The sequence below is a fragment of the Gastrolobium bilobum genome, unplaced genomic scaffold (genome assembly GCF_033153095.1).
Source record: "Gastrolobium bilobum isolate Gb01-03AN ecotype WA unplaced genomic scaffold, APGP_CSIRO_Gbil_v1 utg3329, whole genome shotgun sequence".
Taxonomy (NCBI): domain Eukaryota; kingdom Viridiplantae; phylum Streptophyta; class Magnoliopsida; order Fabales; family Fabaceae; genus Gastrolobium; species Gastrolobium bilobum.
Window position 1 is genome coordinate 1 of NW_026895337.1, and position 17,825 is coordinate 17,825.

The 17,825-nt window shown below is 34.0% G+C and overlaps 1 protein-coding gene across 2 annotated transcripts in view; it reads left to right on the forward strand.

The window, feature by feature from the left end:
- The first annotated feature begins 8,962 nt into the window (after window positions 1-8,962).
- Window positions 8,963-17,825, forward strand: part of LOC133306310 (ABC transporter A family member 1) — a 66,189-nt gene continuing 57,326 nt past the window's right edge. For both annotated transcript variants that reach the window (XM_061506617.1, XM_061506620.1), the window contains exons 1-8: window positions 8,963-9,149; window positions 9,574-9,653; window positions 9,974-10,142; window positions 11,084-11,166; window positions 11,938-12,154; window positions 15,796-16,025; window positions 16,130-16,190; window positions 16,423-16,509. In XM_061506617.1, the coding sequence (XP_061362601.1) occupies window positions 9,063-9,149; window positions 9,574-9,653; window positions 9,974-10,142; window positions 11,084-11,166; window positions 11,938-12,154; window positions 15,796-16,025; window positions 16,130-16,190; window positions 16,423-16,509 (1,014 nt within the window). In that variant the 5' untranslated portion in view covers window positions 8,963-9,062. The remainder of the gene's footprint in view (window positions 9,150-9,573; window positions 9,654-9,973; window positions 10,143-11,083; window positions 11,167-11,937; window positions 12,155-15,795; window positions 16,026-16,129; window positions 16,191-16,422; window positions 16,510-17,825) is intronic.

A 17,825-nucleotide genomic window follows, 5' to 3' on the forward strand; every position in this document is an offset into this window, starting at 1 on the left:
GGGGAAACCCAAGGGGAAGAACAAGAACAAGAAAAAGAAGAAATCAGGTATTCCAGTTGCCAAACCAGTTGCAATGAAGCAGCCGAAAGGTAAGTGCTTCAAGTGCGGACAAAAGGGGCATTGGAAGAAAAATTGCCCACGCATGAATCAGCCAGGTATGGGTAATTTACATGTGATTGAGGCTTGTTTAGTGGAGAATTACAATGATAAATGGATTATTGATTCAGGAGCCACTAACCATGTTTGTTATTCTTTGCAGTGGTTCAAACATAGCTTGCCTTTAAGTGAAGGACAAAGAGTTTTGAAGCTTGGAAATAGGGAGCTTGTGTCTGCACTAGCAGTGAGACAAGTTATTTTATCTTTTAATAATTGCAGAACTTTGGTTTTAGAAGACTGTTTATTTATTCCGGATTTTAAGAGGAATTTAATTTCTGTTAGTTGTTTGATTAAACATGGTTTAACAGTCCGGTTTAATTCCTCAGTTTCAATAAGGAGTTCGTCTTCTTTTATTTGTTCTGGCGTAATGTTTAATGGTCTTTATTTCCTTAGTCCTGTACCCTGTGAAGTTTATCATGTTGAATTAAGAGATGTTGAGCATATCAACTCATCAAAGAAAAGAAAAGTTTCAAATGAAACTTATCTTTTGCATTTGAGGTTGGGTCACATTAACTCAAACAGGATACACGGTTTGGTCAAAAGTGGGATCTTAAAATCCCTGAACTTTGAACCAATACCAGTATATGAATCTTGTTTAGAGGGTAAAATGACTAAGAGATCTTTCAAGGCCAAGGGAAATCGTGCCACACATTAGCTGGAATTGGTACATACTGATGTATGTGGACCAATAAATGTCCAGGCCAGAGCCGGGTATCAGTATTTCATCATATTTACTGATGATTACTCTAGATTTGGACATGTGTACCTGATGCGTCATAAGTCTGAAGCTTTTGGAAAATTCCAAGAGTTCAAGGCTGAGGCAGAAAAACATCTTGGTGTTCAAATTAAGACTCTTCGGTCTGATCGAGGGGGTGAATACCTATCTGGAGAGTTCAGGTCTTACCTGACCCAAGAGGGGATAGTTTCACAATTATCTTCTCCAGGGACACCCCAGCAGAATGAAGTTGCTTAAAGAAGAAATAGAACCCTTTTAGAAATGACAAGATCTATGCTCAGTTATTCATCTCTTTCTGATTCATTCTGAGGATATGCCTTAGAAACTGCTATGTATCTATTGAACTTAGCTCCATCCAAGTCGGTTTCAGAGACACCAATAGAATTGTGGAAAGGCTGTAAACCCACCTTGAATCACATTCGGATTTGGGGTGCTCCAGCACATGTCTTGCAACAGAAGCCCGATAAGATGGACTCGCGTACAGAAGTATGCATGATTATAGGCTATCCTAAAGGAACCAGAGGTTGGTTGTTTTATAGTCCAAAAGAAAAGAAGGTCATAGTGAGCACTCACGCGACTTTCTTAGAAGATGACTATATAGCAAATTATAAACCAAGAAGTAAGGTTATTCTTGATGAGCTAGTCTCAGATCAAGTTTCACCACAACCTCATGCGGTTTCAGCTTTTATTCCTGTGGTTGTTCAAAGAGGGGAAAATATGCCTGTAGTTGAACATACGCAGGAACCAGAGACAGAACCAGAAGTTCAGCATGATAATCAACAAGTAGAGTTACCACTTGTAGAAGAACAAAATCATGAAATGGTTTATCCAGAAATAAATGAGGGTCCTCCTCAAATTGTTAACCCACCAGACTTGAATCATCCTGTAGATGCTCAGCAACAAGTGCAGCATAGTCGTAGTGGGAGATTGATTCGTAAACCAGCAAGATATCTCTTGTTGGGTGAATCGAGTCAGGATGTCATCATTGAGAATGATGATGATCCCACTAGTTATGACAAGGCATTAGAAGATGTTGATGCTCAGGAATGGCTTGAGGCTATGAGTCGTGAAATGGATTCTATGTATTCTAACTCAGTTTGGTCTCTTGTAGATGCACCAAAAGGGGTAAGACCCATTGGGTGTAAGTGGATTTACAAGAGAAAGAGAGGATCAGACGGGAAGGTTGAAACCTTCAAAGCTAGATTGGTGGCGAAATGGTACACCCAAATAGAAGGTGTGGATTATGAAGAAACCTTTTCGCCGGTTGTCATGCTCAAGTCTATCCGAATTCTCTTATCTGTTGCAGCAAATCTTGATTATGAGATTTGGCAAATGGATATCAAAACTGCTTTTCTAAATGGAAATTTAGAAGAGGAAATCTATATGCAGCAACCAAAAGGGTTTATAGCCAAAGGGCAAGAAGAAATGGTATGCAAGTTGCAAAGGTCCATTTATGGACTTAAGCAAGCGTCAAGATCATGGAACATCAGGTTTGATCAAGTCATTAAGTCTTATGGTTTTGAGAAAAGTCCTGATGAACCGTGTGTGTATAAAAGGATTCAAGGTAATGCAGTATCTTTTCTGGTACTTTATGTGGATGATATACTCCTTATCGGAAATGATACAGAGGTATTGTTAGGCATAAAGACCTGGCTGAACAAGAATTTTGATATGAAAGATCTGGGGGAAGCCAATTATATTCTTGGTATTAAACTCTTGCGAGACCGAAAGAATAGGGTTTTGGCATTATCCCAGGTTAATTACATCGACAAAATACTTGCCAGGTTCAGCATGGAGAATTCCAAGAGGGGAATTTTACCTTTCAGGCATGGTATTCATCTCTCTAAGGAGCAATCTCCTAAAACTCCTGAGCAGAGAGAACGCATGGGTAGAATACCTTATGCTTCGGCAGTAGGTAGTCTCATGCATGCTATGCTTTGCACCAGACCAGATATCTGCTATGCAGTGAGAGTAGTAAGCCGGTACCAATCTAATCCTGGAGAGGAACACTGGGTAGCGGTTAAACATATACTCAAGTACCTACGGAAAACGAGAGATTATATGTTGGTCTATTCTAGTGGGAGTCTTGAAATCGTTGGTTATACGGACTCAGATTTCCAAGGAGATATTGACTCAAGAAAGTCCACCTCGGGATACGTGTTCACTCTTAATGGCGGTGCCATTTGTTGGAGGAGTGTCAAACAATCATGTGTGGCTGACTCTACCACAGAGGCTGAGTACGTAGCTGCTTTTGAGGCTGCAAAGGAAGCCACATGGTTAAAGAAGTTCCTAACGGACCTTCAGGTGATACCAGGTGTTAGTCGTCCCATCACACTTTACTGTGACAACAGTGGGGCAGTAGCACAGTGCAAGGAACCAAGGTATCACAAAAGGCAAAAGCACATAGAGAGGAAGTACCACTTGATCCGAGATATCATTGAGAGAGGAGACATAGTGGTTGCCAAGATAGCATCGGATGAAAACCTTGCTGACCCTTTTACTAAGAGTTTGCCTGAACGTGTGTTCGAGAGGCATGTTACATCTATGGGTCTTGGGAGAATTCCAGATTTGCTATAGCTTTAGGAGTTAATTTTTCACTTCGTTATTTTGTGCTTTTTGAGCAAGACATTATGGCTTTGTTATCTTTCTGAATGTTATAAATGAGGTATTTTTCATTTGTATGGCACACTATTTACAAACTCTAAGGTCCGGATCAATTGTGGAGTATATGACCCTATGGATACGTTCATGGAGGACATGGTCATAAGTTCTCACAATTGATGAATAGGTTCACAGCTATTAAATTAAGTTGGGCACTTTATTTAGGCTGCAATATTTTATGAGATGATTTTGTCCGAATCATTATAAAATATTGGTGTGAGTTAATACTTACATTGAAGGGATCAAGGAGAGATTTGATTAAGGTTGTTCTTTCTGTCATAAGGAATCAAATTTTCAGATAACTATAGTTATGTAGTTGCCCTTAATACTGTGTTTATTTTAAATAAATAATTAAATAGTCTTCATTCTTTGATTTACCAACGGGTGAGGTCCGATCTTTTGACGGCCAATAACTCGGTGTTTTGGGAGTGAGATTATTTGATTATCAGTATTTATGAGATAAACAACAAGGAATTTATAGGAAATGTCCACTTGATATATTTCGGTACTTGGATATTAAAGACACTGGCCAGTGCATGTAATCCATTAGAGAAATTATCAAAGTCAAGGGAATAAATAATTGATTGGGTTACAGAAAACTAATCAATGAATTATAGACATTCTATAAAGGGGCAATGCATATTAATGTTATAAATATCATTATTCTTGGAGTTCACGTTCGGGTTTTTAGTGGAGTAGCACTGAATTAGATAATCTTGTAAATATTATCAGAAGCCTTGATCAATGACAAATGGTAGGTCCCCAGGCTAGCTCGAGACAAGAGATGGGGTATATTATCAGATGATGATAGCTTATGGGCTACATGGTCTTGGGTTTACGAACTCAAGTTTGTATCTTAAAGAGCAAGTGGAAGATTGTTGGATATATGCTCTTTTGGTCACTAAAGTCCTATTGGGCTTCAGTGACACTTGAGCCCATGAGGCTTAGGGTTGAGTTATGTCTAAGACCTAAGCGTATATATTCATAGTTTTCTCCTCTTGTGCCTCCAAGGTAAACAGATCATCAGAAACAAACCCAAGAGGTAGACGTTCATCATCTGAACGGTTGCCCACACAACCATCTCATCCTCCTCGAGAGATAATCTGGAAGATCGATCATAGAAGGAACAACTATTGTTCGTGGTCACATAACTACGCCCTTCCAGGTAATCAAAACGATGAAGGTTAATCTTTTCCCTCGTCGTGTCGGTTCGATGCGCTTCCGCATTTCTGGTGAGATTCCTACACCGAGAGTGTCGGAAAGTGTCGAACACGACATGTCAGAGTTTTTTAAGTGTCGATGCCTCATAAGAAATACTTATATCTTAATAAATGAAATAGGAATTTACTCTTTTAAAAAGAGTCAAAACCACACCTTAATCTTTATTAAGAACCCCTTCTTTGGGGTTAGTTTACTTTGTTAAAAATTGAACGACTGGACACGACAATATTATTAATTATTTTTCGTTTGATGTTCAAAAGTGTCACAGGACAGCACAAAATATGGGATAAAGACTGGCCATTTACCAAAAAGCCCCTTTCAGTTTATCCATATACTTGGTGATCCAATTTTGATTGAGATAACTGCAAAACCTAATCTCCATTTTTTTATTTGCTTTTCTAAGGCATCTGAGAAAGAAAAATATTACTCTTTGATTCCTTAGCTACTCTGCGTCGCTTTGTTTTTGATTCAACATTAATGTATTTCTTCTTGTTGTGCTTTTATGCTTTTTCTTATTCTTCAACGTAGCAAGTGATCTATACTTTAGATCAGTTTTGTGGTTTAGTTAGGAACGATCATATTTGTCGTTTAGTTAAGAACTATTTTACCCCTTTTTATTCTATATTTAAAAACCCAAGCTATGTATGTATGTTTGTTTGTGAATGTAAGTTTTCACATTATGTATGTCTGCTATAGGCATGTTTGCTTTTTTACCAATTTCTTTTATTAGGAAAGTGTCATGGTTCTAATATAATGTTTCGTTGTTAAATTAAATAAGTATGTGCTGACATTATTGCTGTTTTAGAGCCTATCAAGGACAATGAGGAAGCTTTGAAGTCTTATGGAATTCAACTGGATTAGCTCATGTAATAAAGTCATTGCAACTTTATACGAGAGTGGATCTTTTACGTGAAAAAGTGATCATGTGATTATATTATTTGATCATAATTACTTATTTAAAAATTATATATTTTTTCTCTCTCTCATCTCATTATCAATGAATGATTGTGATCAAATAACATGATCACATGACCACTTCTTCACGTGAAAGAATCTACCCCCACTTTATACACTACATACGGCGTGGCTTTGGGAGTTTGAAGGGAAAGAGAAGAAAAATAATGAATATTCTCTCTTTTTTATTTGGAAATTAAAAAAATAATAAGAGAAAAAACAAAGGTTTAATAAAATATTTTTATCATTTTTTTAAAATTAATATAATTATGTACTACAAAAACTAATAACAATTATGTACATGAATTATTTAGAATAATTTGTTTATTAGAAATTAAAATGAATTATTAAATTAAAAAAGCATGTGCTATATTATAAGAGATAAGTTATTTTACCTATTATTTTTCTGCCTACCTCTGCCTACCACTCTCCAAACCATTACATCGGAATCTTAATTAACATTTATCTTTCTCTCTCTTCTTGAGATTCTGATTTAACGGTGTTGGAGGGATGATAGACAGAGATAGGCAAAAAAAAATAGTAAGTAGAATAACCTATCCCATATTATAAACATCCCTTGCCATATGTATTAATATTTAACACAATAATACACACCCGAACTAAAAGTCATAGAATATTCAAAAATTAATTTATGCGTGTACAGAAACAAACCGCTAAGGTTACGCACAACAGACTGGGCAGACACACATACACAAATCCCAAAAAGTCAAAAACTCCAACACCACTGATATATGACGGCGATCTTGGGTGAGAAAGGAAGTCCGGCAGCGGAGGTGAAGCAAGAGAAAGGAAGTGATGTGGTAGAGAAAGAGAAGCGTTGGGAGGAAGAGGGTTTTGAATTTAATGGCATGTGAGTGATTTTCAATATTTCCTACCTCGATCCCATACAGAAAATTTTAAATTTTAAAAATAAGGTAGTATATGGTAGAAGATTTATTTTAGGATCGATTTCTAAAATGTAAGTGGATATTGAAAAATACCATGTTTTGTTCCGGTTTTTGAAAAAAATACTAGGCAAATAGGATAGATGGGGAATGACTTTTACGTTGATTTTTGGATGAATTTCACTATTAAAGAATACCACTTGAGATGTGGTATTTTGAGATAACTGAGGAAGTGAAAAAACAGGTGCGAAGTTTTTCCCGAACATAGATTTTGCAAATTTAAATAAATTTTCCTGGTAATATTTCGGTCAACTAAATAATTTTTTTTATATTTTCCTACCAAACTCACTTTTCAATCATTTCTCTAGTAATTACATTTCTCTAGTATTCAAAAAATTTCACCTCAATCAAACGAAGAAATTTTTTAGAAATTAAGAGAAAATTTATAATTCTTTCACCTTACTTTTTTAAATTCACAAAATAAGAGAAGAGATTAATAAAATTTTCTCTTTCCTTTTTTCCTCTACTAAAACTAATTCTCAGACAAGTCCTAAAGAAAAACAACTGAACATATTATTAATAAACTTTAAATGATATTAGAGTGTAAAAATAATTAATTTATAAGTTTAAAATAATAAAAAATATCAAAATATTATCCTTACATTTTTTTGATAATCTTATCCTTGCATTTTTAATGCAAATCAAACAGTATATATTACTAAAAATATTATAATAAATTTTGTCCTATTTTGTCCATTATTAACGCGTACAAAAACATTCAGCACATAATTATTTGTGCTGTGTATGAATTATCAAATAATAAACAGAATAAAAAGTTATATTATAATTTAAATATAAATATTTATTTTTTGTAACCAATTTAATTATAAATTTATCATGTACGTCAGTGAATATTTCTATAATAACTGCATGAAGAATAAAAGAATTATTTAAACTTTGAATCTTGTGGTGTATGCATTTCCGAAGTTTTAAAGAGGATTATAAAGGATGTACCCAAAAAAATAAAATATTTATACAGTCCCCATTCTTTATTAAATGTGAAAAAAATAAAAATCTTACATCGTTCAACTAATTTTACGTTCTAACGCTTTAAACTTATAATTACAACAAAATGCTTGATTTTTTTGCCAAGTTTAAGACAAATTATTTCAGAAAAAAATATTTCACCACAAAACTTCTGTCTCTATCAAAGAATAATTTTCCATAAATTTAATTTTTTTATATTCTTAAAAAATTTATTAAACTAATTTACCAGAAACCGATTGATTATTCAGCACAAAATTGTCAATTTTCTCGTGCTAAATGAACACTTGTTAGAGATTGATTTTTTCTTTACATTTCAGTGAAAAGTCATTTAGTGTTTTGACAATTTTATTTTATTTTTGTGTAAATTACATATAATTTAAAGTTTGCGAAATCTTGTCCATTGATTAATAAAATGACATTAAATAGATATCGGGCGGATGGAGAGATTTTTTAAAACATTAGTAAAATTATTGTATGAAAATTTCTAAATTTGGGTAAAAATTTAAAGGGTATAATTTAAAAAATTAATAAAATTACAAAGAAGATAGATGTAATTAATTTGATATAACTAAAAAATATAGATTAGAAGAAAAATATTTAAATGTGCTTTATTATTTTAATAAAATATGGATAAAAAAGAAAAGTTAAGAATAATATATATTTTAAAAAATACTAAAAATATTTTAAAATATATAATAATTTAATATATAATGACATATTAATCAATTTTTTTTAATTTACCTTTCTTTTAATAAACTTAGTTTATCCATTTTAAAACTCAAGTAAATGGTACATGAATCAAAGTCAAGACAAGTTTATTCCTTCCTATATTGGTATATTTAATTATGCGAAAAGAATCTCGAACGAACCAGTCAAAAAAGAAAAAGAAAAAACGTGAACCAAAAGTCCAAAACTAATTATCGGTGTATTGTCTCGTTTCTCACGAGAAGATAAGACAACCCACCGGCGCGCCAAGCCCTAACCGAAAGCTGGTAAATCCGTGACAACAGACACGACCCCACCCAAGCACTTTAAATTAAATGTTTTGTAATAAATTTCGTTATATATTCCCAAAGAAATAAATAAAATATTTCCTGAACTCATCCGTTGCGTTTTGTTTGTTTGCACTTTGCACACAGCACGGTATTCAGCAATTAATTAATTAATTAACTAAAAAAATAAAAAGAAAAAGGAAAATGAGAAGCAGGTTTTGGGTTTTGGCTTTTTATTTTTTCTTCTTTCTTTCTCTTCAGACCAAATTGTGAGTTGAAGTTGAAGAGTGAAGAGTACTACACTTTCTCGTTCCTTCACCTTTTTTTCTTTTGATCTCGTTGGCATTCTCCATAGAACTCCACCGTTTCTGGTTCTAGGGTTTTGCAGCTATGGGAACTGCGTGGAGGCAGTTGAAGGTTATGCTCAGGAAGAACTGGCTCCTCAAAATTCGTCATCCTTTCGTTACTTGCGCTGAGGTTCTCTTCTTACTTATCAATTTCAACCTTCTTTCTCCTTTCTTTCCATGCTTCTCTCACTTGTTCCTTTCTTTTACTCTGCTTCTCTACTTTGATCCTTTTGCATAATTTGATCGATTCCGTGTGGTTCTTTTTGTTCCTTGATCTTCACTTCATTTTTTTTTATACATTTTTTTCTGAGCTTCTTATTTAACTCTTGCGTTTTATAGCTTTGATATCGTTTTTATGATAGTTTTGACGGTTATGTATTGTTCCTTATATGGTATATGCATAAATACATTTTAAAGTCATGTTTTAGGGTGGTTGTTGTTGTTGTTGTTGTTGTTGTGTGTGTGTGTTTGTTTCTCTTCAATTACATTTGAATTTAGTAAAGAAAGGTTCATGAATGCTGGAATTCTGAAGCATATCACTTAATTTATGACAGATTTTGCTCCCCACGGTTGTGGTGTTGCTGTTAGTAGCTGTAAGGACACAAGAGGATACGCAAATTCATCCAGCTCAACCGTCAGTGTTTCTATTCATTGCTTGCTATTTGTTTGAAGTGTCTGTGTGTGTTTTTATTTTTTTCCCCCTATCCTCTGTTGTATGGAGAACTAACGAAGAGAGTGAAATACATGGGTTTTATTTATTTATTTATTTATTTTTTAATACGAATTTTGAATTTTGTGTTGAATACTCTTTATATTGAGAAAGTAAAAGAAAATGGAAGTGGCTTTCGATAGCTGATCTATATGGAGGGAAATGGAAGTGAATGTTGTTTCTTTCTGAACTTCATTCTCCATTAATATTTTGCGAGGAGTAACATTTTTGTGGAAATGGAGCAGGCACATTAATAAAGAGATGTTTGTGGAAGTAGGCAAAGGTATATCGCCTAACTTCCAACAACTTTTGGAATCGTTGTTGGATAAGGGAGAGTATTTAGCTTTTACACCAGATACAAATGAGACGAAGCTGATGATAGACATAGTGTCAATAAAATTTCCGCTCTTGAAGGTACCTACATTCGTTCATTTTCTTTTAGCGTGTGGTTTCTTGGCTTACTATAACCCTGGTATGCTGGTGAAATATTTTGCTTTGCTTCCTTCAAATACCTGAAGTGTACCCTCTGAAGATTGAGACATACTGTGGTTGAATGCTTGAATGTGGTTTCTCTGCGTGTCATGCATACTTAAACCCCTTCTTTGGCTGCTATTTTACTTATTTATTTATTTTTATTTTTTTTGGGGGTGGGGGTTTCCATTTCTTTGGCTTCTTTATCATGTCTCTGTGACTATTGTTCCTTTTTTGTCACGTAAGAGCATTAGGCTGGTTAGTTTCCATTCACTGTTTTTTCTGGAATACAAAATTCAATGAAAAAAGTGTGGACGTTCGAGTACCTTTTGATTTGAGCAAATAATTTCTAAGAAAAATAGTTAAAAGATTCAGATTGTGACTAGTGGCAGATCTATCATAAAGAACATGCTTTTCTTTTGCACTCTTTCATTTTATACAAGTCTTACTGTGAAAAAAAAAAAAATTTTTGGTAACCAGAATTTTATTGTACTTTGTTTAAGGGAGGAGTAGAATTTTGACAAAAATATCAATGGTTGTTGTTGCAATAAAAGAAGGGAGTTGCAAACTTGTAAGGGCCCACTCCATGTAACAGAAGTCATTACCCTTCTAAATTAAGACACTGCTTTATTTCCTCTCCCCCTCCCTTTTTGCCAGAAAAGTATTGTAGGCTTGTATTGCTATTTCTAGACTGTGGTTCCCCCCCTCCTCTTCTCTCTATTTTGGAGTGTCTTCATGCAACTAAATGCATCTTCAAGCTAGTCCTCTCGGAACCTTTATTCTTTCAGAAATTGTACAGTAAGCAAATATATATGTGTTCTTCATTCTTCTTCTGAAAAAGTTGTTATGACTCAAGCTAATTAAACTTTAGTTCTTATGTGCAGCTTGTTAGTAAAGTATACAAAGATGAGTTAGAGTTGGAAACCTACATCCGCTCAGATTCTTATGGTATCTGCAATCAAGCAAGGTAAAATCCTTTTTTCGCAATAAAGTCTTTATGCTGGATTTAAAGGTCTATCAGCTACTGGAATAGTATGTTATTGACATGATACATTGATAATGAGGCAAATAAGAGAATATCTTGTTACATAACTAGGAGAGATGAAGGATACTGACAAGCTAACGTAGAATAAATTTTGAGATTTCTACATAATTTTAGAGTTCCAGGTTATTGAGGTTTATGTTGCTTTGCAGATTATTTATTTTGTTGTTAGTATTCTGGGTTACCTTCAGTCCAGATTCTATATGCTTTATTCATGTGAACAAACTCTCTCCTATAAAATAAAGCTTCTCCTGTTACTTGACATTAGGGTTTTTGGTTCTTGTAGTCTACTAATTTGTTCGTGCATTGATTTTATTTTGTGCTGCTTGAATACATGTGTTGAATTGTTGATTGATCATGATGCAGGTTTCCTGTCAATATTTTTCATTGTGGAAAACAGAAATTAGCCACTTTCTTTCTCTTCTCTCCCATTATAGTTACTTTATTTTTTCTCTTCCCTCCAATAAAATTTATTTTTCTTTAATAATGGAATTATTATTCATATGACTAGCTCTTTTAGATTATAACTTTATTTAGTTTTAACAATGTCTTTACACTAATTTTTATAAGCTAGTGTTTGCTTAACATGAAATATTAAAATGATGCCTTTTTCTTAGTCATTTGAAGTTCCTTGAGAAACCGATATATGGGCTGTTTTACTGATTATTTTTACTTATTTCCCTTTGAACTGTTTAGGAATTGTTCAAATCCCAAAATTAAAGGAGCAGTTGTATTTTATGAACAAGGTCCCAGGTCATTTGATTATAGCATCCGCCTCAATCATACGTGGGCTTTCTCTGGTTTCCCAGATGTTACAACAATAATGGATACAAATGGCCCTTTTCTTAATGACTTGGAACTTGGTGTTAGTGCTGTTCCAACAATGCAATACAGTTTCAGCGGGTTTTTTACTGTATGCTTGCTTTATTCTCATTCTGATATTTTGTTATTCGTTCTTGCCCCCCCTCCCCCCAAACACGTATCTTATTATCTCTAGTAAGTAAATGTTGAAATTATCTAGTGCATGATTATATATTGCAGTGATGGCTTGCTGCTGTGTATTTTATTATTCAAATATATGTCAAATTTTATTTTAGTATCCTTGAATTTGGCAAGGGGATTTTTACCTTGTGATTTGTCTTTCTTTAACTTGAAATAGATGGTTGCTATTGGCTGCCACATATGTTTTGTGGACATATTAGTGTGCATGAGTGTTGTGTGAAAAGATTAATTATAAAGATCCTTAACTTTTTAAGCACTGCTTGTGAAGGCTGTAAAAAACTGAAGTTTATAATTATCTCTTTCTGGAATTGCTCAAACCTTACATATGCATATTATTATGAATTGACAAGAAGAAACATGATCTTTTCAATGAAATGTAAACTATAATAAATTGCAGGAGGAAAATTTTCACTAATGCAATTATGTATAGAATTGTTGGAATATCTCTTATTGCTTTGGAGAAGAATTACAGCATTGGTTGATTTTATCCAGTGTAACTGTCAGTAGTTCTTTATTGCAAACTCATGAAAGAAAAGAATTAGAAAATGAGATTAGTATTTGTTTGATTTGGAAGATTAATATTGAAGGAACTATATATATATATATATATATATATATATATATATATATATATATATATATATATAGGACCTATGATTATTTTTTCATTTTTGGGATCTGCTGATTGATGCATAAAATTATCACACAGACTTATTGTCTTCTTTGCTAAAAGCAAGGATTAGGCACAGAAAGATATGTTGGATTGAATCTTGGAAAGCTCAGTTATACATTTTATTTTATTTTGAACTGTTAAGTCTGAATGCAGAACAAATTACAGGAATTTTCAGGAGGTGTAAGAATTTATTGTGTCTTGCATGTGTTTAATTAAAAAGTAGAAAATTCTTTGATTGGCCATGTTTGTTCCTCTGCTTTGTGTTTTTTCTAGCAACATTGTCAATTTTATTGGCGGGGCTAAGGAAATTACAACGAGGGGGAGGACAGGACATCCTCCAAACAGATAGAAAGGGCAGCCTAGTCAACAGGGCTCTCAACCATTATGGGGTCTGAGGAGGGTGAGATGTACAAAGCCTTATGTCCATGAGTGGAGAGCTTGTTTCCAAGATTAGATCCCATGATTGTCACAAATGCTTTAATTTTATTTGATAGATTAGGGAAAATACAACTTGGGGACACGGACACAAGGAATGCAGCAAAAGGCTTTTCAGCCTCTCTGCATATCAAGGTTGATACTCCTGCGTAACAGCCTAGAGCGCCATAGAGAAGCCATAAACACAATCCTATCCCTATGCAAATCTAGGGACGAATAGACACCTTTTAACTCCAATCGACTACACCATAGAATAGGATAAACCGTATGCTGCCACAGAGTCATGGCCTCATTTCTACCAAAGCCTTTATACTTGACCATAAATAACTTCTCCCAAGGGTGGAGGAACACCCAATGTTCATCAAGCACGCCAAACATGTTATTCCAAAGGCAAGTAATTGTCCTACAATGTAGAAATAATGCGCCCCTGTTTCCAAATTGCACAGCCATAAACACAATCATATCCCTATGCAAATTTAGGGACAAAGAGACACCCTTTAACTCCAATTTACTACGTCATAGAATAGGATAAACTGCATGCTGCCACAGAATCATGGCCTCATTTCCACCAAAGCCTTTATACTTAACCATAAGGGTGAAAATGGGCTGGTTTGGGCCAAGCTTTTCCCCGAAAAGCCCAAGCCTATGCCAAAAATTTTCAATTTGTCCTGGCCCGAGCCTAGAACGAGTCCAACTGTTCGCCTGACTTGACCCGTTTATAAAAAAAAAATGGCCTGGCTTGACCCATTAGCCTGTTAATTTTTAATTTCCAAGCATAACCATGAATCAACTTCACAAAATACTCAAATTCTGTTGCTAAACCAAAAATCACAATTTCAAGGTCCAAACAGAACCATGAATCACAACAAACTCATCACAATCTGCATTTAGGTCACTTTCAAAAGCAAAATGCTCAAACTAAATAACATATATTTTATCAGATCTAACAAACAAATCTATACTATGTAAATTAAAATAACTACATAAATCCAACAAACACATCATGATGCTTGTAATAGCCAAAAACTTCTCTTCGTCTTCTCTCCCCTACAAATACAATTCCAAGACTACATAAGTTGGCAAACAATTTCTAAATGTAGAAAACAAAAAAAAGAATAAAGAATAGAAACAAAAAAAACAAGATTAAGAAACAAAAAATATTTTAATAGATTCATATAGGCAATCTCACATGCTGAGATGTTGGTTCCTCTTACATAAAAAATAAGCCAAATTTCTATTAAAATTTAATTGAATATAATTAAATTATAAATGATTTCAATTGATTAAATTTATACCTTTTGTTTTTTCTTCAAGTCATACCTATTACGTAGCCAATCTACGCCGTATATTAAAGCTTGAATGGTATCTTCAACCAAGCTAAAATGATAGGCATTAATAACTCTTTCTTCAGCACTAAATGTTGATTTTGATGGTACTGTAGAGATTGGTAAAGATCTTATGTCACTCTCAAAGATAGTATTGGCGAGGGAACGAACCTAACTCTTTCCACCACCTACTTAGCTTACATGCACCAACTGAATTATCACCATTTGGTACTATTGTGAATAATATTATTTTATTTAATTTAAAATAAATAATATGATATAGGCCGGCCTGTAGGCTTATAGGCCCGATATATAAAAAAAAGCCTATCACCTACTTTCTAAATAGGCTTCTTTAAAAGCCCGAATCTGTTCAATTTGACTATATATAATAGGCCAAGTCTGACCTGATATAGGCTAGGCCGTAGGCCCCTATAGGCCGGCCCGACCCACTTTCACCCCTACTTAACCATAAATAACTTCTCCCAAGGGCGGAGGAACACCCAATGTTCATCAAGCACACCAAACATGTTATTCCAAAGGCAAGTAATTGTTCTGCAATGTAGAAATAATTGCGCCACTGTGTCGAAATTGCACATGATCCAAATATCAGGAGAAGGCCCACAAATCTTCAACTTGTCATTATTGCTAAACCTATTAAGTGCCATTGTCCAAACAAAAAACTTGACTTTAGAGCAAGTTTTAGAATTTCAAACGGGCTTGTCAAGAAGAAACCTCTCCCTCTTAATAGAGTGAAAAACTCGAAGTAGTACATGCAGAAAACACTCCAGAATGAGTTGCTTGTTGTTTTAATATGTAAATTTGAGAAAAATATTTTAGGTTGAAAATTAAGAAAGTTCAGGAAGCTACATTTTACCTTGATCATTATTTCATTAACAATTTATTTTCATTAGTTATGCTAAATGTTACTTAAAATTGTTTTTTAATATATGGCACATGTAAACTTATACTCTCTGTAACCTTGCATTCTTTTGTCTTTCCTTGCTTCCCTCTGCTATGAATGAATCTTCATCACTTCCATTTGTGAATATGGTTTATTGTGAATTTGATATCTATACTTTGTTAAGGCGTTAATGCATTGATATTTCCTGTTTTCTGTAGCTCCAACAAATGGTTGATTCATTCATAATATTAATAGCTCAGCAGTATGACTTAAATTCGAGTGCTGAAAGGGTAGAGCTTCCTCTGCCAAGCTTCTATGACACTGATTTCTCTTTGAAAATTCCATGGACCCAGTTTAACCCTGCTCGCATACGAGTAGCTCCATTTCCCACTCGAGAGTACACTGATGACCAGTTCCAGTCAATCGTAAAGAAAGTCATGGGAATATTGTAAGCTTGTCTTGGAAATTTTTTTATTGTATTTACAGAGCATTATTAGATTGTATATCCAACAAGCTATATTTTTAAATGAGGACTTGTAATTGTATATGTAGGTACTTACTGGGCTTTCTCTATCCAATATCTCGCCTGATCAGTTATTCCGTGTTTGAGAAGGTTTGGTTATTTGATATTTAGTATTAGCTTTCTGATTTACTCTTGTAAATATGGAAAATATTTGTAATTATTTGTTTCCTTTATTAGCCATATTAGTGTTTCCTTTTTTTTTGATACATAGATTAGTGTTTCCTTATTTTGAGGATATTATGTGTATTTTTCCTTTTCTTGGTTTTTTTTTTGGGATATAAAAGGTGATCCTCTCTTTATTAAGTTCTTTTCCAATTTACAGGAACAGAAGATTAAAGAAGGACTCTATATGATGGGCCTGAAAGATGGTATATTTCATCTCTCTTGGTTTATTACATATTCTTTGCAGGTAAGTCATTTGCTATTCCATCACTATAATTTTTTCTTTTGCTTATTTTTTATGTTTACTTTTACACAATCTTGTTCTGTCGGGATGAATAAGTTGGAAGGTCCAATCTAATATTAGGGGCTGTCTGAGAAGTTGACTTGAGACCTCTACTACCCTATTCCCCTAGGGCAGGTTTCAATACTTTGATGTTCTGTGCTTTGGCTTCTCATACTTGAATGTTCAGTATTTTCCTTACTTTTTGTGTTTAGGACAATATCATATCCTTCTATCATTGTATTTCTCCTCTTTTCTCTTTTAAGGGTACTGACCCATGGTTTTCATTTGAATTTACAGAGGGGTTCCTTTTTGTGCTAACGTTTTGTTCTTGTTATCTTTGTTTTGTTACTTTCCTTGTTTTAAGAGGGTGCCTTATCCTCCTTTCTACGTATCTTCTATGCCAAAATACATTGTTCTTTTATTAGAAAATGGAGATTAGAGAGTTAAACATCCACTTAACATAGACAAAAAGCAACCAAAATGAAAAGCAAGTTGTATGGACAAACCAAAGATCTCCCGTATGTCTGTATATCAGAAAGTGTCATCCTCCTGAAAAGACCATTAGCAAAGGGCCACAAAAAAGCCAAAATACAGCTTGACTTGTTAGGGATATAAAATTATTCTTAGGCCTACACCTAAAAGCTTTAGCCCATAGGAGAGATGCTTCCTAACAATTAACATAGTTTTAGACCCTCCGTGATCCAACAATAAGAAATTTGATCTTTACCACCCCCATTCTTCATAAGTAAATTAAATTTCAATACAAAGTAGATTTGTATATTGTCCACTTTGCAAACCCAAAAGGATCTTGAATGAGGGGGAGTGTGATGGACAATACCTTTTTGGGACCTCACCTTGAAAGCTTAATTAGGAGAATTGGTCCTTGATATCTCCAATTAAAATTCGCTTAATACTGCAAAAATTCTAGCAAGAGAAAAATAGGTAGAAGACATTCTTCAGAATCACAAAGTGGAAATTACATATAAATTTGGATTGTACCTAAATCTAATCAAGGTAGCAATTGAATTGACAAGCTCCATGGGCTCAACTTGGCTCGATTAAAGCTTGATAATATTAAGTTTGAATATGATGTGAGGCTTAATAAGCTTGAGCTTGATCTGGAGCTTTTGAACTCAAATTTCATAGAAAGAGGTTTGAACAAAGGTCGAATTCTTGGCATTTGAGCTAGACTTGGCTTGATTTTTCCTAAATCTGTGTTTCTTTAGAATTTGCTTGAATGGTTCTATGATTAAAAATCTGGGATTCAACTTTCTCTTTAT